This window comes from Sturnira hondurensis, unplaced genomic scaffold, assembly GCF_014824575.4.
Source record: "Sturnira hondurensis isolate 20B ecotype Veracruz unplaced genomic scaffold, ASM1482457v3 Scaffold0013381, whole genome shotgun sequence".
In the NCBI taxonomy this organism is placed as follows: domain Eukaryota; kingdom Metazoa; phylum Chordata; class Mammalia; order Chiroptera; family Phyllostomidae; genus Sturnira; species Sturnira hondurensis.
Window position 1 is genome coordinate 2,043,880 of NW_028086012.1, and position 22,995 is coordinate 2,066,874.

Here is a 22,995-nt window from a genome sequence, read left to right on the forward strand (position 1 = left end):
TCTCTGCCCCGCTCCAATGCCAGAGCGCTGGGTGCAGGGGGGTGGGGGGACTTCTCCCTCTGCCGTAGGCCTGACAAATGAGTGAGGAACAAAGAAAATGCCAGTGTGGCCCAACCATTAGCTGTACTTCAGCCCTTCTCAAATGGCAAAGGACTTTGTTTAAAGGATTCTTTTCATTTCTTCCCTCCGGCCTTTAATAAAACTCCAAATGATGCAATTGAAAATATCTGTAAGGGTCCCAATAGATAGAACTCACAGTCTACACAGTTTATGTAATTTTCCATGAAAACAAAAACAATACTTGTTGGCAGACACATTTTTTACAGAGGACTTTTTTTTTGCTGGCTTGTTCATTTGTCCACCCAAGAAAGCCACTTCTCTCTCTTCTGTCCCCCAGCTCCCTGCGGTGGTCACCTGACTTCGCCCAGCGGCACCATCCTGTCTCCCGGCTGGCCTGGCTTCTACAAGGATTCCCTGAGCTGTGCCTGGGTGATCGAAGCCCAGCCAGGCTACCCCATCAAAATCACCTTTGACAGGTACGTACGGCCAGAGCCACAGGGGAACGGGGCGAGAGGTGATCTCTACGCAGTGGTGTGGGAGGGCCCTCGGGCTGAGTGGAGACCAGCACTGACACTGAAATGTCGGCAAGGTCAGAGAGCACTGGAGCTAACTGCTTTCAGTGGGACAGACCGCACTGGCTTTGCCCTTGGCCTTGGTCCCACCTCAGTAGTGGGGTTTCTGCTGTTGATGGGACTCTGACTGGAGAGGTGAGGAGAAGTCTGCAGATGTCAGAGGTGAGGGAGTGGGCAGATGGATGTTGAAAGAGGCATCAGCATCTGCAGAGCCTAACCCTGAAATGTCCAGTGTGGGAAGGCGGCTTCCTGACCTCTGACCCGACCCTGCCCCCAGGCCCTGCTTCCAGCTCCCACCCTGGGCATGCTCCTTGGGTGGGGAAAGAAGCCACTTAAAGATGAACATAAAATTCTAGACAAAGGATTCACGATTTAGCATAGCAGTCTACAAGCTTTTCTGTGAAGGGCCAGATATAAATATTTTAGGTTTTGGGGAACACTTGTGGATATCTGTTACATGGTCTTTGCTTTATATTTTTATATATATATATAATGTGTATATATATAAAATACATGTAATTATATAATGCTTTTGTATAGTCTGAGAGTAAAGAGTGCTTTAATAATGTAAGAAGCATTCTTTGCTCTCATACTACACAAAAATGGGCTATAGACCAAGTTTGGCCCTGGCCTATAGTTAGCTGACCCCGGTCTGGAACATTCTATCCCCCATGAAGTTATTAGTCATTGTGCCTCCAGGTGTTAAGACAGTCCTGGCCCAGGCCGCAGAGAGGACTGAGAGAGCTGTGTCCACCGTGGGAGGAGCCGGGCTTAAATGCAGGAGAGAAGGTCCTTCCACTTGGCTCGTGAATGTGTGCCAATTGTATTGAAATACCCAGCCTGCCAAAATCCGATTGTTCCAAAGCCCTGGGTCCGATGGGGCCTTTTGTCATTTGCAAATTCATAAGCTTTGGGTTTCTCGAGAAGTCCTCCCGCCTGTCTTTGGCAGATTTAAAACCGAGGTGAACTACGACACCCTGGAAGTGCGAGACGGACGGACGTACTCAGCGCCCTTGATCGGGGTTTACCACGGCACCCAGGTCCCCCAGTTCCTCATCAGCACCAGCAACTTCCTCCACCTCCTCTTCTCCACCGACAAGAGTCACTCGGACATCGGCTTCCAGCTCCGCTATGAGAGTGAGTCTCGGGGAGGCAGGTGGCAGGGTGGGCCCCCATGGGTGAGAGGACCCAGGACTGTGCTCCCCCAGTGGCTCCCCGCTTGAGCCTGTCCCCTTGGCATTGTCAAGGCTGTGCTCCTTGGGACACCCTCCCTTGCTCTCAGGGTCTCTCAGAGCTCAACCTTTACAAGAATGAAAAGAATGAAAGTTTCTTTCTAAAGAACCTTTAGAAAGAGTCAAACCTTTAGAAGCGGTGAAAGCTGATGGCCCGCACATGGGCTCCTCGTGTGCAGACACGTGAGTGGTGCTGGGTTAGGCACTCTGGGGACAGAGTATTTGACAGATCGTGAAGTTGAAGTGAGGTGGCATCTCCCACTCGTCCACCCTCTCTCGTCACTGTCGGCGTTCATTGCTGGTGCCTTGATTTAAAGAGACTGACGTCAGTGCAGTTGTACAGACCACTGTAGAAAGTTATGACTGAGAGCACCATTAAGACATAGTCATTTTCTTACTTAGGTTTGTATCCATTAGCTTCAGCATGGTGTCTAAGCCTAGATGCTCCACTGATGTTCATTGAATGAATGAAGGCATGAATGAGCAAATGATCAAGCCAACTCGTTTGCTCTGATCGGTCTTCCGATACTCTCTCAGCAGATGTTGAGACGCACGTCTCATGGGCAGGAAGATGACAACTTAGTCCCTCTGTAAAGTGGGGCTCTCGCCTCCCTCCCTTTGTGAGTCAGCCAGGGTCCCTTTCTGGTGGTGAGCAGTTCTTTCCAGCCATGGGCTCTCTTTTCCAGCTATAACACTGCAGTCGGACCACTGTCTGGATCCAGGGATCCCCGTCAATGGGCAGCGTCACGGAAATGACTTCTATGTGGGTGCCCTGGTGACTTTCAGCTGTGATTCGGGCTACACATTAAGTGATGGAGAGCCCCTGGAGTGCGAGCCCAATTTCCAGTGGAGCCGGGCGCTGCCCAGCTGTGAAGGTGAGGCACACCCTCAGGGGGCGCTCAAGCAGCGATTCCTTTCCTGGCGTGAAAAACCAGGAGCTCAAAGGGGCACTGACTCTTCCACCGTCATCGGTGAAGGTTGTGGGTTTGGAAGATGGGGACAGGTCCCCGGGAAGATTGGGGGAACCTTCTTGAGCCATTCCAGTCTTTCACTGCCCCCTTCACCCCTGCAGCACTCTGTGGCGGCTTCATTCAAGGCTCCAGTGGGACCATCCTGTCACCGGGGTTCCCTGACTTCTACCCCAACAACTTGAACTGCACCTGGGTGATCGAAACATCGCATGGCAAGGGTGAGTATTTTAGGCCCCTAGCAGTTATTGGGGTGCGCCGTGGTCAGGACCCCACCCTCCCCGGGATCAAAGTGACCACAACAGACATCCACCCATATCGTGACCTCTGGGCTTAGTCTGCCTTTTTCTCACCAACAAGAAAGGACCCAGAACCTTCCACTTTGATCACAGAACTCCTGAACAGAATATTTAAAAGTAAGTGGTTTTGAATGCTGAAAGAGACCTTGGAGATTGCCAAATCTCAAATCCTTAATGCAGGAGTCCCCCCTGAATCTGTCCCCCTGAGGTGATGGCAGGCCTTCCGTCTAAACACGCCCAGTGATGGGGGGCTGGCCAACCGGTTCCACCAGTGGGCACCTGTTTTCATTTTCTGATAGATCCCACCCCTCCTAATAGCCTACCCAGTATCCCTGAAACTCCCTTCCTGTTCTGTGTCCTTGGAGAACACAGGACGCCTCAGCTCCCCCGTCCTCGTGTCCTTCCTGCCAGTACTGGACAGAGCAGTCCTCCTCATGCATAACTCAGCTGTTCTTCAAGGACAAAGTCCAGGTTGCTGGTGACAAAACAAACATTAATTAAAATTGGCACCTGTGTGGCAGATCCCAGGTCTGGGAACAAACAGTAACCAGGCAGACATGGCCTGTACCCTCGGAAGCTTTTTCTGAAGGTCATCTTGAGTCGTGGGTTCTCACCCCCTCTGCACTTTGGCAAATTCCTTAATGCTTAGCTCACACCCCAGAGGCTTTGATTTTTCACGCTGGAGGTGGAGACCAGTCATCTGTGTCTGCAGGACACCTCACCGTCAGTTCCGATGCAGGCCCTTAAATGAGAGCCTCTGGGCTAGAAGAATTAACATGTGCAAAAGCCGCGAAACACAATTTAAAAGAAACGTAATTCTTCCGGAGGTTATCAATAAAATGTTGTTACGGGCTAAAATAATCTCAGTTTGGTACGAGTACAGGAGTGGATGTACAAATCTGTGGGGGACAATAGAGGTCCGAAAATAGATTCCTCCGTGTATGTGTGTGTGTGTGTGTGTGTGTGTGTGTGTGTGCGCAGGACAGGGAAAATGTCTTTAATATATGATTAAAGTGTCATTTCTAGTGAAGAGAGGATGGATTATTTAAGAGATGGTTTTAAAACAGTGAGCTTAAACATTCGGGGGTGGGGAAGGGAGAAAAAAAATCATACTTCACACATTGAACCATGGAAATTCCAGTGCTAGGATGTGAAAATCTAACCTCAAGGGGACATCCTTGAAAGCATGACACCAAAAGTAGAATCCATAAAAGCAAAGACTATTAGACATGATTCAATAAAACTTTGAATGGGATTATTTTTTCAAAGCCATAACTGATTCAAGTAGTAAATGGACGACAATATCTGCAACATATCTACCAAGGGTTACCAACCTGATGCGTGAGAAGGTCTTCTAGTCTTTAAGGAAAATATTCCTGCTCTACAGGCCTGTAAAATGAACAGATCTACAAACCAGCACTTCATAATAGAGGAAATACACAAATGAAGAGACAGGAGCCCCACTGATAATGAAAGAAACGCATGTTCCGCCAGGAATGAAATAATATATTTCCCTCTTCGAGTAAGCCAGGGACATTACGACCGCGTGGGGAGCGTGGGGAGCTGCGAGCACTCGTCACCGTGCTGGCATTCGTGACGTGGCTGAAACTTCCCAGCGGGTGATTTGGCAATATGGGTCAAAAGCTAAAAACACATGTGCCATTGGACCCAATGGTGTCACTTCTTGAAATTACCTGAAGACGATAAGTAAAGTTGTACACCAAGACTTAGCTATAAGGATGCCTCCTCAAACACTTTTTAAGTGAAACAATGTTTTAATTGAAAAATTAGAAACTCTTTAATGTCCGTCAGTAAGGACATGGTTAGCCAACGTGTGGCACAGCTCTGGCCAGTGGCCCAGTCGGTTCAAGCATCATCCTGTCACTGCAGCCTTGGGGGTTCGATTCCCCGCAGGGCATGTGCCCAGGTCGCAGGTCTGACCCCCGGTCTGGATGCTATGGGAGGCCATTGGTAGATGTTTCTCTCTCTCCATTCCTTCCTCCTTAAAAGCAATTAAAAACACATGGTATAGTCATATATTATGTGTAAAGTATACTATTTGTACTTAAAAAAAACTTGAAAGAAAAGTCAATGTGTAGTCCCATCTATGAACGGAACTGCCCAGCCAAGACTAGGATGGCCTGGAGCTTCCTGGGCAAGGCAGGACTGTCCGGGCTGCCAGGGCAAAGCCAGTGTCCCCTTCTCCCCTTGAGGAGAGAGGGATCGGAACGGTGTCTTCGTTCATCCTGCAGAGCTGTTTACACCGAGCCTGAGCTAGAGGTGGCGCCTGCAAGAGCTAGAAGCTGCTGGGTGGCACCAGCGGGGAAAGAAGGGCCGCCCTTTTGGTCCCTAGAGGAACGGCCCCCCCACCCCAGGCATGATTTCCTCTGTGTCCGGGCAGCTGCCATTCATTACGGGAGAGGGGAGGTGCACCTCCATGCCTTTCTATGCATCTTTGTCTAGAAATCAGTGCAGTTCGACAAATATTTAACAAATATTTGTATCGGCACGTCTCCTGGGTTCTAGGACAACACAGCCACTGTGCATCATCGCCTGCCTTCAGGAAGTGTGTGGTCTGGTGGTAGAGATAGAAAGTCCAGGGATCTCTCAATGTGGCATGGCCAGTGCTGAGATGGAGCAGGTGGAGGTGAGGAAACATCCAGAGGCCAGCCCAAGGGTGGAGCAGGGGTCCTGGAGACTTAAACCATTCTTCAAGGATGAATGGGAGTTAGCCAGATGACAGGTGTTCCGGGCAGAATCAACGAGAGGTCAGTCATGATGCACAGCCAGGTCTCTTGTTCCCTAGAACCATTTAAAGGCTTCACCTAACCTGGACGAAGCTGGGAAGTGCCGTGCTAGAGAGAGCCAGCGTGGCTCTTGATTACCTTTCTCAGCCTCATTCTGCGCCCTGCAAACACTGAGCTCCAACTGTCCCGAACCTTCCGTTCCAAGAACTTCCTGGGCTTTCTTTGCTTCTAGAGCTCTGCCCATTGGGATGAGCTCCTTCTCTCTGTGACACTTCCTCTTCCGTAGCGTCTTCACCACTCCCTTGTGTGGCCAGCTCTTCATCCTCCTGAACTCGCTTCCTTGACTGAGCCTTCCCGGCCTCCTCTCCCCAGTCTGGGGTCTGGGTTGGGCTCCCCTCCGGGGGCCCCCACAGGATCCTGCCCCTTCCCAAGTCCGGAGTCTGCCCCACGGCACAGAACTGGCGTTCTCATCATCTGTCTCTGACCCCCACTGACCCTCAGCTGTTTGAGAGGCGTGTCTGCCTTTTTTTCCTGCAGTTTCCCCAGCTCTGGCTCTGTGTCCGGCACCTAGGGAACTCAAGAAATATTTAGATGAATTGAATTAAACTGAACCCGACCCTTCTCCAGAGGGCAGGGCTTGTGAGCAGAGCAGTTAGGTTTCTGACGCTCCCTACCAGGCAGAAACTCGAAACTCTGGGAAGTGCAGAACTACTCAGTTTGCCACACACCCAGCCCAACGGCCAGGTCAGGAGCCCAGAGAATGAGTCCCTGCTGTGACCCCAGGACTGATGTCCTAATAAAGCCCACAGGGCTGTCTGGGAGTTAGATGAGCTGAGCAAAGCAAGCACCTTCTCTGTGCCAGGCCCTGTGCTGTGCGCCTTGCATATGCCCTCCAGTTCCTCCTCCCCCCAGGGAGTCAGGGTCACCTGAGAGGGTGATCCTGTCATCCACACATTGCAGTGGAGGACACTCAAACTCAGGGTGTGCGAGGCCACTGTGGCCCAGACCCTTCCACAGGTAGATGGGCTTCTGACCCGTGTCTGTCTCCCTCTAAAGCCCCGCCTTTCCCACAGCGCAGCCCCACCCTGGGGCCTATTTCTGTAACAATGTCTTCATTTTCTCAACAATGGACAGAAAGGCCCCAAGCAATCAGCACAGCTGGGAACCCCAGGGGTTTCATCTTGGTTGTTTACTCATCCTTAGAATCCCAGACAAATGTTTCCTCCTTTGGAGGGGCTCTATTTGCATGCAGACGAATGGAGTGCAAAGTGAAATGCCCGGTCAATTCCCGTTTTCCCTGTGATTTCCCGCCTCCCACCCTGGGCTCCAGCTGGGACGGGAAAGACCTAGGTGCCACGGAGCCTTTTCCCAAGCTCTGTAGACTGAGAACCATTTTCTCATTTGCACACGTGTTTGTGTGTTGGAGGACAGGGTACGTGTGAGCACACACACCTCTGGATCTGCAGGCAAGCCCACACTCATCACGTCAAGGACTGTGGCCCCCTGTGAAGCCTCCCCAAGCCTCGCAGCATCTTGCTCACTCTTCCTGTGCCCCCACCCTGGATTCTCACTATCGATGGTCCATCTTCTCCACTAAACTGCACGATTTCTTAGCACAGGCCTGGCGCTTAGTATGTGCTTAGGATCTGTTTGATCAGATGGATAAACGGATGCATCTTGGTTGCCTGGGCGCAGGACGCGTCCCCCCACCTCTTTGTTCGCCCGCCCCCCCACCCACAGAATCGCAGATACGCCAGGCTCACCCGCTTCTACCCAACAGAGTGGCGAGAATATGAAAACATCTCGAACGCTTTAGTGTTAAGAGCTTGAATCCAACCACCATTTATCAAAAATGTGTCAGTAATTATCTAGAGAAGTATTTCTCAGACTTTTATGTGCCTGCAAATCACCTGGGGATCTTGTTAGCATGCAGATTCTGACTCAGAGGTCTGTGGTGGAGGCCGAGATTCTGCCTTTCTGACAAGCTCCCAGGTGACGCCTGCGCTGTTGGTTCATGGACTTTGAGTGGTAGTTGGGTGCAGCACTCGCCCCCGGTCTAGCCACGTTCCTGCCCTAGCTCATCCACGGCATATACTCCCATGTACACACGCTCGCGGGTAGGCATGCATTTACATGTATGTACACAAACACAACAGCTGTCTGGACAAGTTCAAGGGTTGCTTTGGGTGTTGAGCTCCTGCTGCTTCATAATCTTTTGCGCCCCTTGACCCTCCTTACTACCTGGTGTCTTTGTGTAGTGAGAGACGCATTGTCATGTCAGCAGTTCGTGGTACAGACACTGCAGTCACGTGGCCTCGGTTCAGACCTCAGCTCTACCACCTGCCAGCTGGGCGACCTTGGACAAGTTACTTGATCTCTCTGTGCCTGTCTCCTCAGATGTAAAATGCGGATGGGAGTCATCATTCCCATGTTGTAAGGTTGTTGGCAAGATTGAATGAGTTCTCATACCTTCCCTTCCAATGGACAGGGGCTTGTTACAGAGTAACAAAACACGCCGGACAGAGACGCACAAATATTTAGTGCTCCGATATTAGTGAATATTATTGTTTTCATTCAGTGCCCTCACCCCTTCCCCACAGTGGAGCGCTCGCTTTCTCTTCCTCTCCCTGCTCCTCCTTCTCCCAGTTTCCTTAATGCCACTCCGCCCCCAGCCTCCATCCTGCCCCTCCCCCGATGCTCTCCCGGCCCTCCTCTGGCTCTCTGCTCCATGCTTATGGCTTCAAATAGCACCTCTTGTCTGGTACTCCCAGACCTACTGCTATAGTCCAACTTTAACACTGAACCCCAAACCTGTACTCCCAGATGCCCACTCCCGACCTATCAGTGCTTGGATGCTGAAAACACAGGGTATTCAAAGCTAAGTCCATTGCCCTTGTGCCACCTTCCTCCTATATGCCGAACCCTCTGATAGCAAAAGACGTCACCTTCTTTCCACTCAGGATGCTCTCAGTCACCCTTTCATTCCCCCTTTGCACCATGGCTGCTGGTTCCAGTCCGTTCTCCCTCACCAAGGTCTTGTGTCCATTTCCTGCTCTCAGCCCCTCTTCCTGGCCCCAGCCTCTCTTGCCCAGTGCATGGCTGCCCCCATTCTAACTGTTCTCCCTGCCTCCTCGCAGCCATCAACGTCTTGCCAAGTCTGAAATCTGATCCACTCTGGGTAGAATGGCTGATTGCCCCCAGGGAAAAAAGCTGGCCTACCCCCCAGCCTGCCATTCCAGCAGCTGAGTGTGCCCAGCCACACTGTGGGCTTCCCTGAGCCCCCAAACACAAGCTCCTGCACCCACACCAGTCCCCTGCCTGGGACACCCTTTCCCCTCCTACCTGGTTAATCCCTATGCATCCTTTTAAGACCCAAATCAAATGAGCACTCCTTAGTGAGGCACTCCTACACACCCCTCTTACTGCTGCAAACTGCTTCTCATTCTGCACCCCATGGCATTCCGATCCATTTTCATTATAGCAGTCATCACTCTACTGTAGTTATTTGTTTAATGTCTGGTGGATCTTCTTGCACCTACCTGGCCCTGGATCCTAGCCCATGGGAAGTGCGTACTCAACAGATATGCAGATACTTGTTGGTTGAATGAATGGATGAATAGCTATGAAGTATTCCCATGGAACTAGCCATAAATCTTCCTTCCAAATTTTGACAACTCTAAAGCAATATGCTTCTCCCTGGCCGGACCTGTGGGCAATGGTGTGATGCAGTTCATTCCGGTTCATTCACTCAGGTTCACCCACATGGATTTCTCAGCGCGTGCTTGTACTTCTGCTCACCCACAGACCTTTACAAATGGGAAACGTCTGTGCAGATCCCTTCTTGCAGCTGGGCCGCTCCAGGCTCCTCATCCTCATCACCCTGACCCGTCTGGTCTCTTGGCAGGTGTGTTCTTTACTTTCCATACCTTCCACCTGGAGAGTGGCCATGACTACCTCCTCATCACCGAAAATGGCAGCTTCACCCAGCCCCTGAGGCAGCTGACCGGCTCGCGGTTGCCGGCCCCCATCAGCGCTGGTCTCTATGGCAACTTCACCGCCCAGGTCCGCTTCATTTCCGACTTCTCCATGTCCTATGAAGGATTCAACATCACCTTCTCAGGTAAGGCCTGTGAGGGGCCCTTGGGGGAAGGGTGCCCTGTCTCCCCCTCGGCTGCCAGCCCCTGGTCTTCCTAGCAGATGGATAGTATTCCACTCTCCAGTCTCTGGGAGAACAACCTCCCTGCTGAAGCAGAGGATAGCTGGGTCAGACACAAGGAAGAACTTCCCTGTAATGGACTTGGAAGGAGTTAGCAGGATTCGGGGGGAATCTCCTTCTCTGAAGGTGGTTAGGTTCCCCTCCGAACATGACCTGGCCAACTGGCTGAACCAGAGGAGTGCACAGAAGTCCCTTCCTGTCCTAGCAATTCCAGATACTTCTCCTGGTTCCCCTTCTGCTATTCATAACCCCAGCAATTTAGAAAAGAAGAAGAAGAGAAAGAAGGGGGGTTGAAGTTAACATATGAGAGTATTTCTGTCTTATTTGAGGCTTCTTCATCCATGCCAACTTAGCAGAAATAGATGTTTGTCTGTGATTAGGAATCCTGGAAAGAAAAACTCTTTAATTTGGCATTCAGGGAGAAAAGAGGACCCTTCTCTCCTCTAGTACCGAGTCCTCTTGCAGTTCTTGTCCCATTGCCCCTCAGGGTCCCCTCCTCTTCCCAGCAAAGAGTGGAAATATCAGAGGAGCCCTGCCAGCATGGGCCAGAGATGTCTGGCCTCTAGGAAGCAGACAGGGCCCAGATCAGCCCCCTACTGTCTCTCTAACAGAGGCCGCCTGCCACGTGCCTCATCCGTCTGAGGCAGACCCTCCTCCTCCTCACCAGAGAGCCTCCAGGAATTGTGTCCCAGAGGGAAATGCCTTTGGGGACAAGGGGTGATCACATCTATGCCATTACCAGAGGTACCAGGCAGGTCCCTGGCCCATAAATGCCACCCATCACACTTGCCATCTGCTTCAAGTGCCAGCATCACCAAGACAGCTTCAAGTGAAGCATTTGGATTCTTCTTCCCAGTGGCAGTTCCCCTCGGCTGGGTCACACCTTCTGACCCTCCAGAACCAGGCTGATTGGATCGATCTACATCCTGCCCCAGAGAAAAAGGCAGGAGAGTCTGTGAGCCCTGAGGCTTGGGGTTAATAGGAAGGAGAGGAGCGACGAAAGAAGGGTCAAGTCACAAGGAACCTCAGAAATACTCCCGGGTAGCGTGTTTCCCTGGTTCACGGCAGCGATGCACCGAGACCACCCAGAGCCCGGCGTGCCCTGCTCCTCACCGCACCGCGTGTCTCCCAGCCTCTCTTTCAGGCAGGGCCTCTCCTCTCTCCTCTTTGTTGCTTGTGGATCCGCGTGTGCATGCGCCGGCCATGTCCATCTCTGCCTCCAGCTCTTTTCTCCCTGTCGTCTCCGTCTGCGTTCCCATCTTCCATCTCTGACCCCGGCTCTCCTGCCGCCTTTCCAGAGTATGACCTGGAGCCCTGTGAGGAGCCCGAGGTCCCCGCCTACAGCATCCGGAAGGGCTTGCAGTTTGGCGTAGGCGACACCTTGACTTTCTCCTGCTTCCCCGGGTACCGTCTGGAGGGCACAGCCCGCATCACGTGCCTGGGGGGCAGACGGCGCCTGTGGAGTTCGCCTCTGCCAAGGTGTGTTGGTAGGTGGTCACGTGCTTTCATTTTGCTTCACTAATGGGGTGGGCCAGGCTTTAGTCAATTGGAGTGAGGACGTGGAAGGCACACAGGCCAGGAGCCCAGCAGGCCTGGGCGAGGACTGCTTTAGTGCAGTTACCTGCAGTGCGACCTTGGGCGGCCTAACCTGCTTCTGCTCCAGCCTCCTTATCAGTATGGAGATAGCAATACCTGAAGCCTGACTTGGCCTTTGTAAAGTGCATTCAAAGTAGGCATTCTATGAAATTGACCTCCATACTCTTCCCTTGCACCTCTAATGTATCCCAGTGGCTTAGGGTGCCTCTTGCAGAGAAATCTAGGTACAGCATTGGTGGGGGGAGGGGATGGACCTATAGGGAGGAGGTATGACCTTTGCCCATGGAGAGACCCAATCTGGTGGAATAGAGAGAATTTGTGCTAGTCTGGTGGGGTGCTAGCTTCTCAGGATCCCCAGAAAGACTTTGTCCATCCAGCTGGTGAGAAGAGAGAGGAAGCAAGACCTCTCTTGTTCATGTACAGACCACTCACTGCATGTCAGTCGGGCGTCTGGGTGCTAAGGATACAAAGGCGAACATAACAGAGGAAGTCTCTCCACTCCTGGTCTCACATCCTAGTGGGAGAGATAAGCTATAAATTCATAAATAGCAGCAGTGTTGAGAGGTGCAGAGATAAACGTCAGCTTATGAAGTGCTGGAGGTAGGGTGGTTCTTTGAAAAGAGTGGTCCGCAGAGGCCTCCCTGATGGGTTGTCGTTTTAGAAGGCCAGAAGGGATTCAAGAAGCTGATCACTCAGATAGCTGGGAGAAGTGGGCGCGGAGTGTCAAGGCCCTGAGCCTAGAGGAACAGCACGGTGGCCAGTCTGGAGCAAACAACAGGGAGAGCAACAGATGATGAGGTTAGAGAGTGGGAGCTGGGAGCCCGCTGACCCACGGCTCTGCCTTCCCCTCTGCCAGAGCTCCGGGCCCAGACAGTGGGGAGGAATAGGTTGATCAGGGACAACAGGGACAATTGCTGGCTGTCCCTCATTTACAAGGTCAACGGTTGTGCCTGCTCCATACTTGCAGGGCTGGATGCAATGCAGGCAGAATTACTGCAGTACTTACCATGCTGGCTAGTAGCCATAAGGCTCATACTTGGAGTGAAATAGTATGTAAAACCCCAGTACATCAGCAGATAAAGGCAGCACTGCAGTGACGGAAACGGGCCAGCATCTTGAGGACCCATAAGCTCATCCTTGCTGGAGACAACTCCCTGGAGCCCTGAGGCTCTGCAAAAGACAGCTGTAAGAAGGCTGGCAAGATGGGCTGGGTTCAGGCTGCTCAGTCTCCAGGCTCAAGGTCAAGTCTTTGCCTCCTACCAGCTGTTAGATCTTGGACGGGCCATCCAGCCCCAGCCCCAGCTGCAGATAACAATATCCAACTCACAGGCTTTATTCCAGCTTAGATGGCGTAATTTATTTAAGCCATGAGTGGCCTATAATTACTGTCATTTTGCCAATAACCTTCATATCATTTATTGATAAGTAATATCCAGTAACCTTTTCTAATCTCAGGAAGGAGACATGAATACAAATTGATGCAGAATTCCATTGTTGACCAATTAAATAATCCCAGAATTTATCCTTTCTCTCATAACTGTGTCTTAGGACACCTGCCCACCCTGACCCGGGCGCACATTCAGATACACACGTCTCTCCCCAGTGTTGGTTCAGTTCGTGTCTGGCTGTTAGCACCTCTTGTCTTCTCTGGGGAGATATCCTCAGCTACGTGGTCCTGGGGCAATTTTTTCCTTGAATGGAATTTTCCAGGACCACAAATGCACACACTCCTCAAGATTTTGCCCTCCATCGCATTGCGTAAATTCATCCTTTAACTTATTGTTCCAATTACTGTTTGTTCGTGGCACCTCACAATATTTTGGTTGTGACACTTTTCTTCTCTTTCACGTGTTGTTAATAACACACGGCAGTGGTAATCACCTCTAAACACCACCAGCCCTACCACAGAACCTCAGGCTGGGGGTTCTCAGTGGAATGCCCCCCAGGGGGAGGCTCCCCGTTGGCCACACGCACCGTAGGTGTAAATCGAATGACTCCGCCCACGCAGTGTTTCCAGGAACGTGCCCAGATGAGATAGAGATAAACAGCCCATGGCTCTAATTTATGGCGTGATAGGGTGACGGAACCCCTGACCTCAGGGACCCTTGAGCTTGATGTGGAAGAGACACACCTCTCCCCAGGGGGGCCAGTCTACCACAGGGAACGTGGCCCTGTCCTTAGAAGCCCCCGAGTGATTGAGAGGACCTAACCTTCTGCCTCAGGAGCCTCAGACTGATGGATAAGACACAGCCCCTGCCCTGAAGGAGGCCTCTTCTGATGGGGACAACAGAAGTCACAGATGCCTGGACCAGCAGCGGCACTTTCCTGGGACTATATTTGACTGTTTGTTTCTCCAGAACATTTATTTGTTTTGACTTTATGCTCATGTTTGGTTTCCCACCGCATCTGTTCACTCACCTCCCCTGTTACTTTCAAAACTCCCAGAAGCAAGTGCCATGTCCCTCTCTCCTCCTACACCCTCCCTGGTGCCCAGGACGTGGCCCCATCTGAGGCTCTCAACCCTGTTTCCTTCTTCCCTAAAGGTGCAGGGCATTTCAGGAGGAGGAGGTCATGCTGGCAGTGATGGGCAAACGGCTCCGCTGGAAACCAGGGGCAGGGAAAGGTCCAGGAAGATGCCAAAGCCCATGTTTAAGAGAGGCCAGCTTTTAGGAACTAGGTAGAAGGCAAGAGGCATCAGAAACAGGGAGGCTGCTGCGAATGTCAGGCAGCGAACACACGCTTCCCAAGGAACGTCCTGGGTTTCTGCCAGTCCCAGAGCACGGGCAGAGCACAGGCAGTCAGGCGTGCAGGTGGAAGCTGGTAAGCTGCATAGATTCAGTTCGGATCAATGAGGAAAGGGAGGCAAAATAACATTTGTTGAGAAGCTACTATGTGCTACCTATTTTGTCATCAAATATCATGCATCTCTTTTCTGTACTCTTATAAGGATGCTATCATTACACAGATGAAGGCAGATGAAGAGACTTGGAGGGCTGATATAAATTGTCTGTCTGCCTCCAGACTCCATGCTAATCTGTACCACATGCCTCTCCCTAGATGGAGGGAAATGGCGCGTGTCCCCAGAGATGACGGAGAGCCGCTCTGGAGAGCCGCCCATGTGATGTGACTGAGTGATGAATGTCTCCATGTGCATAGCCCTCATCACTCCCTCCCCAAGCTCCCACCTCCACCTGTCGGCACCCAGAAAACCTACACACACTAGAAACGTAGCTGCCTAAATCGCTAGCAGCCCCCACGGTACCCGTCCGCCTCTGTTCGCCGGGTTTCACGCCCCAGCTCACACATTCACCACACACTTGGCTCCCTCTGCGCACAGGCTGAGTTTAGGGTCCCGGAAAGCTAGGTTTCTCCTCCAACACACGACTGCTGCTTCCGTCCGTCCGGGCTACTCTAAGAAAACACTGTGGAGTGGGCCGTTTAAACAGCAAACATGTCTTTCTCCCAGTTCTGAAGACTGGGAAGTCCAAGGTCAAGGTGCCAGCAGATGTGGTATCTGGTAAAGGCCCTCTTCTGGGATTGTGGGTGGCAGGCGGCCTTTTCACTGTGTCCTCACAAAGCACAGAGGTCTCTGGGCTCTCCCTCTGCTCATAAGGACACTAACCCCATCGTGAAGGCTCCACCCTCGGGACCTCATCTAAACCTAATTACCCCCAAATATCATCACATTGGGGATTGGGGCTTCAACGTGTGAGTTTGGGGTGGAACACAGACCTTCAGCCGGTAGGAATGACTTCCGTAAAGGCTTAGGACACGGAAGCAGGTCCTGAAATGGAGAGAGCCCAGGGAGGAGGGCCCACTGAAAAAGCGGGGATTTGGGGGTGGCACAGGGTCACTGTCTTCAAAGGTCCCGGGAGCAGCCTTAGGGACCAGAGAACACGTAAGGGTATAACTAAGCCCATGACAGGCTCAACTCCGAATGTTCCTGGATCACATGCTCCGTCTGCAGTGCCTTAGCTTACTACTCCAGGCTTAGGGTAGCTAAGGCTGACTGTACGCTCAAATCAGTGGCCCATTAGTTGACCTTACGGTGTTTCTTGCCAAGGATTATGCCGAGAAGAGGGACATCGGGAGGAGATTTAGAGAAAGCAGAGTTGTTACATCAGCCTCAGAGATTCAACACGCGCTCCAGATTCCCCATATGTCCAGACAAAAAGAAATGGACCTGCCATCTGGACTTGTATTTTCACATCCTTCCGAACCTAGTTATTTCTGTACATCTTCTGAGGTCAGAGTACTCCGCGTGCACTCATTCATTCATTTGGAAAATATTTAGTTTATAGGTGATCTGGACTAAGACTTAGACATTCGTAGATTCATTAAGCATAACCCTAGCTCTCAAGCAACTTGGCTGGGGTGGGGGAGCCAGGCCAGTAACAAGCAACCAGGGTGCAGTGGTGTAGATGCCGTGATGGCGGAAGAACAGGAGGGGCGTCACGGTTATTGAGCATTCTGGAAAGCCCTGCAGGGTTCTTCAGCACACACCCTGCCTCTGAGGTGCGTCCTCCCTCTCCTTCATCTGCTGTTGGCCACCCTGCCCAAGCGCTGAGTGCGTGGTGGGATGTAGAGCTATGACCAAGCCCTAAAAGATCCCCAGTGCCGTGGAGGTGATAGATATATGTCAAGTGAAAGGTGATAACTGCTATAAATAAATTATGGGGACAATGAAATAATGACTGGTCCTAGAAGGGAAGAAAGTTTTTTTTTTTAATTTTTTTTTTCAATTTTTTATTTAATTATTTTTCAAGTACAGATTTCTGTCTATTACTCCCATCCCATCCCACCCCCCATCCTCCCCCCTCCCTCCCATTTCCACCCTTATCAGTCGTTGTCCATGTATCCTTTATGGGAAGAAAGTTTTTAAGAAGAGGGTGTGAATTCACTGGTGTTGAAAGAAATAGGGTTTCAGTGGGTCAGTGCTAACCCTTTCCCCAGAGCTTCTGGGGCCCTAAATTCCAGGACCAATGGAGCTGAGTTCTCAGCCCCCTCCTCCTCATGACTTGGGGGACTTGATCTAAATTGTGAGATACCGGGTTCTTTATCTTTAAAGTGGGGATGGTAAATGTGCCTACCTTATGGGCTGGGCTGGCTTGTTGTGACTAATGACAGAAATGATCCTCGTGAAGCTAGGAAGATGCTAGCAATTGTTATTCGACTTTGTCCTCTCTTAGTTTCTGTCCTCCGACACAGAGAGGCCTCGTCTCTCCTCATTATCTGCCACCACCCTCCCCGATGCCCCCCTCAGTCACTTCCGTTGCTACGATACAGTGTGAACAGGTGTGGGGAATGGCTGCTTCATCGTGCCGTGAAAGCAAAGGGTGCTTAGTGGGTTTGTTTCTGTTTCTGCCAAACAGAGACAGACAGACAGAATGAGGGAGATAAAGAAACCAAGCAGAACCGTAGGTGGGCGGGTGTTGAAAAGAAACTCGATGAGCAGCCCTCTAGACAAGCAGACAAATGGACCGATGGACAGGCATTTTGGCAGGGAGCGAGGCGAACAACTCGCCGTCTTGGTGAGGTTCTGCAGCACGGTGAGCTGTGTTCCGGATGTAGCTGATGGGAGCTAATCTGGGGTTATTGTGATTCTCTTTCCAGCCGAATGTGGAAACTCGGTCACGGGCACTCAGGGCACGTTGCTGTCCCCCAACTTCCCTGTGAACTACAACAACAACCACGAATGCATCTATTCTATCCAGACCCAGCCGGGGAAGGGGATTCAGCTGAAAGCCAGGGCGTTTGAGCTCTCTGAGGGAGACGTCCTCAAGGTAACACTGACCGACTCCTCACAGCGAGTATGTCACCGTGTGCGAAAGTGGGCTCCGCACTCACTCATCCCTCCATCCCTATGTGGATGACCTGGCTCTTCTCCCCGCCACCCCCCGAGTCCCGAGGTATTACCTTCACTCAGCTGGGAGAAAGGGAGAACCTAAGAGAGAAGGGGTGTGTGAGTGCCCAAGAATGTGGCTTTAGGGCTTGCTTGAGCTGACTGCTCTCAAATACACATGTGCCTGATTATGGTTAGATCACATAATAATAAGAAAAAAATTGGTTGGAGTGGCCAGTGGGTCACGTTTTCCACTCTGAGCTCTGACCATCAACCTGGATGATATAGAGCTCGTAAAGCGTGTGTGTGCACGCACATGTGTGCACTTGTGGAGACATATTTGTGGATATGAATACATTTCTACATATGTCCGCACTTGTGTGTGAATCTGTCTGTGTATTTGCTGGGTTGGAGGAATTTGTGCATACTTGACCCAGTGTGTTGTGTGCATGTGCTTGGTGTGTGTTTGGTATGTGTGTATGTTTAGTATGTGTTTGGTTCACTAGTGGGCTATTTCAGTAGCTTCAGTGTGTCATGACGGTGGCCTCTGCATGGGAGTGAGGACAAAGAAAGTAGATTTAAGAGATGTGTAGGAGAAAGAGATGGCCGGACTGGGATTATAGGGAGGAAGTTGAGACACTGAGCGTACGTATGGCTTGTATTTGTGTGTGTGTGTTTAAGAGCATATCTTCAGTAACATGTGGCGCGTGCATGTGTGATTGAAGAGTTGACTGGAGAATTTATCAAAGAGCTGCCTTAATTAAAGTAGGTTATTAAGAAAATCTCACACAGAGTCTCTGTTTCATCCTAGGCCAATACACATGTTTATTCCATTTTACTGTGGTTTATTGCCTAGAGTCAGAGAAGTCTTGGCATTAGAAACAACAATAGGTTCCTGCTCGGGAAAATATGAAGAGAAACCATTAAATAATGCCCCTCCCCTGGGGTTCTAACAAGGTGTGATGAACGTACTATTGTTTCTACACACAGATGATGCTCGACCCACCCCCTGGGGCGTGTTCTCCCGGGGCGTGTGTGTGTGTGTGTGTGTGTGTGTATTTGGCAGGCATGTCTCACTTTTACCTAGTTCTCCTTGAACCTGAGGGGATGTGCCCACGAGATGATCGTGTGGGCCCGGGTGTGTTCGAAATAGAACTGATCATGGCAAAGCAGTCCAGCGGGGACGGGAGCCCTGTCTTTACTTCTCAAGCTCTTCAGTCTCCGAGCGCCCGAGGCACAGAAACACAGTGTGCATCTCCCCGTAGGCTTTCGGGCTTTGTATTTTCCCAGGGCCAGGTCATCAGGCCTCCCCCTTGGCCTCACTTTTCTCCATCTGTTTGTTCATTATCAACAGCAGAGCCACAGAGGGTACAAATGGGGACAGCAGGGCCAATGTGACCTCCCTCTTTAGTGCTGCTGATGGAATTGGTGAAGCTGGACAGTGCAGAGGCCTTCTGGGATGAAGGCGGTTGTTAACCCTGCAGGGAGAAAGGCATTTCGAAGCATAACTTGTCATTTTCAGGCTGTGACGGGAGTATGAGCAGCGGTTCTGTGCGTGTGCTGATGGGACCAGCAGGAGAGCCCTCGGTTGCTGGAGTTCAGGTGGAGTGTGGCCAGCGCCCAAGCTTGCTCACTAGGGTGCTGCAGATTCGGAGTAGTGCCTAAGACACAGTCAACAGGTGTGCACCCAGCTGCACCCCCAGGCTGCCTCGGGATCAAGTGAGCAACTTAACCGTAGACAGGAAAGGGACTTTCCGAGACACTCAGAGTAAGAAGGGAGGAACATGGGGCATAAAACCCAGGTCAGAGGTCAAGAAAGGCTTCTGCAGGTAGCAGGACCTTAGCTGACCCTGCAGGATTGTAAGAAAACGGGCATGAAATTCTGTGTTTCTTAAGGGGACCTCCCCAAGCCTCAGGCTTCATCTTCACTGTCACCTATCCAGCTTCCCAGTACTCATCTCGGCCTTTTTGATGAAATGCCTTTTCCTCCTGTGTCCAGGCCTCAGTAGTGTCCTCCTCAGGAGGCTGGGCTGTGGCCCTGACTTGGCCAAACACCCATTCCCAAAACCCTGTGATCTCCAAAACTTCTACAGGATCAGACCCTCAGGAAAGAGGGCAAGGCACCCAGGGAGACCGGGCGGTATCCTGTAGCCCCTTCCTGTTCTAACCCTTCTCCTCAAAGCCCCTCACCTTCCTCAAGGAGATCCTGGCACATGAGTATGTGCAGAACTGTTTCAGAACTAAAAGAAACGCTCGGTTACAGTTTCCCAGGTAGGGTTGGGAATCGCCCACAACCACCGTCGGCAGCAGCAGTACTGCTGTTTGGCCCTGCCACCCTGGTGCCTCGACAGGAGCGTGCAGAGGGGCAGCCTGGAGTGCCCGTCACCTCCAAGAGCAACTTGCCTCTGTGCCGGTGCAGTTGGCCCATCTGCCAGGACACTGGTGTGTCCCCAACCCCTGAGGACTTGCCTATCCCTCTGAAGAAGCCCAAGTGCGCACCTGATATGCTGACCACGCAGACCTGCCACCTCTTGCCATCTCTGTGTTGCCAAGATACAGTGTTCGGTGTATCTGACCACCCCTCTGAAACTTCTACGTAGTCTTCTCTTTCTCACCCGTGAAATGACTGTTCCCTGGCTTTTGTGACCCCTGATCTATCCGTTACTCCCTTACTTTTGATAACTACAAATGTCTTAAACCCCACCCCACACACACTCTTGCTCGTCTCCCAGTACCAGCTGATCCCTTTCATTTCAGCCCCCAACTTCAGCCAGACAGGAAGGACTTCTCGGTGCACTAGTATGGAATGGCACCAACACGCATGTGCCAACGAGGCAGTGTATGTAGCTGCAGCTTCTACAGGCTGCTAGGCAGGGGTGCCATTCTCACACAACGGAAAGGAGTTCCCGGCAAGCGGAATACCCGAAAAGGGGTCCAGACTGAGAAAGGGCCGGATCAGACCACAGTTCACATACGTGACGTGAAATTCTGCCTGTGGACTGGGGTGACAAACCTGGAGGGAAGACATCTAAGACCACCTAGCTTAGAGGACACGCCGCAGCACTGTGGCGGGGCCCGGATCTCAATCCCACCAGCCCCTCCGGAGGTGCACACAGTCTGAGAGACCACACAGAGCTGATGGCCTCTCAACGTGATGTCCGGTGTGTCGTTTGTCTTTTGTTGACAGGCCAGACAAAGCTGGGCAGTGCTGTGCTGGTGCCTAACAAGAGTGGTCAGGTGCTGCCTTGGTCTCTCTCTCTGTCTCTATCACACACACACACTCACATTCACACTCACAAACATGTATTTTAGCCCCAAGAGCTGCAGAAGCTCCTGCCACAGCCTCTTTTGGCCTAACCCTTCTGCTCCCCCTTAGAGACTGCTGGGTATTTCCGCTCTCCATTGTCACTCTCCCTCGGCAGCGGTGCGCCAATGAGACAATTCACTGGATGTGTGTACATATTCAATAGACCAGAGAAGAGGACCTGTCTGAGGAGTCAGAGCTAATTGCTCCTCTGTAAGCAACAAGGGGGAAAAAAACTTATTAAAAGCTCCTAATTTGTATTCTTAACAAGATTTGAGAGAATATTGTATTTATGACACACACAAAAATAGGCAATAATGAAAACAGAGCCATCTGAGATGAGGGAAGATTGAATGGAGATGAAAAACATGATCACCCAATTAAAAACTGGAATGGAAGCAATGCGCAGAAGATGGTAAACCACAGAGAAATGAAATCAGCTTATTATAAAATAAATTAGGGAGACTCTTCCACATCTCATAAGGAAATGAAAAAGAAGGTTCTTTTATATTAATAAATTGTACAGTCATCCACAGTAAAACTTTATGTGCCAAATAACATAGCATGAATAAATTAAATAAAAGCTGCAGAAATGTAAAAAAATTAATAAACTCACAGCCACCACAGAAGAGTTTAATATACCTCTGTTACTCTCCAGCATATCACCTGGGCTAAAAATAATGAGGGTAGCTTGAATAATGTAACAATAAAATCAAAGAAAGTAGGAGAAAAATACTTTTTTTTTAAAGATTTTATTTATTTATCTTCAGAGGGGAAGGGAAGGAGAGAAGTATCAATGTAGGGTTGCCTCTCGTGAGTCCCCTGCTGGGAACTGGCCTGCAACCCAGGCATGTGCCCTGACTGGGAATCCAACTGCGATCGTGTGGTTCGCAGGCCCGCGCCCAATGCACTGAGCTACACCAGCCAGGGCAGAAAAATACTTTTAAAGATAAAAGCAAAATGACTAAAAAATAAAAAAATAGCAATTATCAGCAAAATCAACGGTTTCTTTGAAAACTTTAATAAAAGTTTTAGACAAACGTGGCAGGACTGATGAAGGGATAAAGAAGTCACAAGTATATAATGTTACGAATGAAAAAAGGAACGTGGTCATAGACACAGTAGAGATTATGAAAATAATAAAAAAGCATTTAGGAAGAACTGTAAGCCAAGATATCTGAAAGCTTAGATAAAATGGAATTTTTTATAGGTAAAAGTACTAACATCAAGAGAAAAAATGTGACTAAACCAGGAAATTGGAATTCCCTCATGTCCTCTCTCAGAGGCCCTGGGCCTGGGCCGTTTTGCAGACAACACCTTCAAGGAACAATTTAATCCCTGCACTGACCGGACCTCCTCAGAAAAGAATAACACTGGGACCCAGCTCCCAAAGCGTCTTAAAGGAGGAACGAGTGGGGACATGGACATCGAACTGCGTGAGGGTGGCATAGGGACAGGAACCATGAGGTGGCACTACCTGCAACCATAGACCTAAAAGTCCTAAGTGCAGTATTACCAAATCTAACTGTGTGTTAAGTGGGATTGATTCTGGAGATGTGAGGATGTGTCACTAGAGAAGCTCCTGATGTTAGTTATTGGGTGAGCCCTATGAAATTGCCATTTTTATAGGCCAAAACTGGTTGAGTATTGGCAATTTCATGCGTGTGGCTCAGTCCAATATCCTATAAACCGGAAAAAAAAAGAGAAACGTGGTCCTGCCAATCAGTGCACCCCTAAACATCATGTAATGGAATCATATATCATCCATGATTTTTAAAAACATCTCCTCGTGGACAGAACTTTCTTAATCTGTTAAAAAGGTTTCCACCAACACTTACAGCAAACGTTAGTTCTAACCACGAAACTTCCCCTAGACGCCAAGTAAAGGTAGGACTAAGGCCAACGGAATTCAACATCATACTGGCTTCCCAGCCACTATAATTATACCCCCACCCCACCCTTAAAAGAAACAAAAGAAGAAACTATAAAAATTAGAAAGAAGTTATGTAAAAGGTCCATTATTCCAAAAATACAAAAGAATCAACTGATAAATGATCAGAACCAATAAGAAAATTCAGCAAAACTGCTGGTGTTTCTAAACTGGGGTGGGGAAGTCTCACTCATAATACAAAAAAAAAAAAAAAAAACCCAGTAAGGTA

The 22,995-nt window shown here is 50.4% G+C and overlaps 1 protein-coding gene across 1 annotated transcript in view; it reads left to right on the forward strand.

The window, feature by feature from the left end:
• Nucleotides 1-22,995, forward strand: part of CSMD2 (CUB and Sushi multiple domains 2) — a 268,001-nt gene that overhangs the window by 83,502 nt on the left and 161,504 nt on the right. The window contains exons 9-15 of the mRNA XM_037061417.1: nucleotides 398-536; nucleotides 1,582-1,769; nucleotides 2,551-2,739; nucleotides 2,937-3,053; nucleotides 9,783-9,998; nucleotides 11,393-11,581; nucleotides 17,304-17,473. Of these exons, the coding sequence (XP_036917312.1) occupies nucleotides 398-536; nucleotides 1,582-1,769; nucleotides 2,551-2,739; nucleotides 2,937-3,053; nucleotides 9,783-9,998; nucleotides 11,393-11,581; nucleotides 17,304-17,473 (1,208 nt within the window). The remainder of the gene's footprint in view (nucleotides 1-397; nucleotides 537-1,581; nucleotides 1,770-2,550; nucleotides 2,740-2,936; nucleotides 3,054-9,782; nucleotides 9,999-11,392; nucleotides 11,582-17,303; nucleotides 17,474-22,995) is intronic.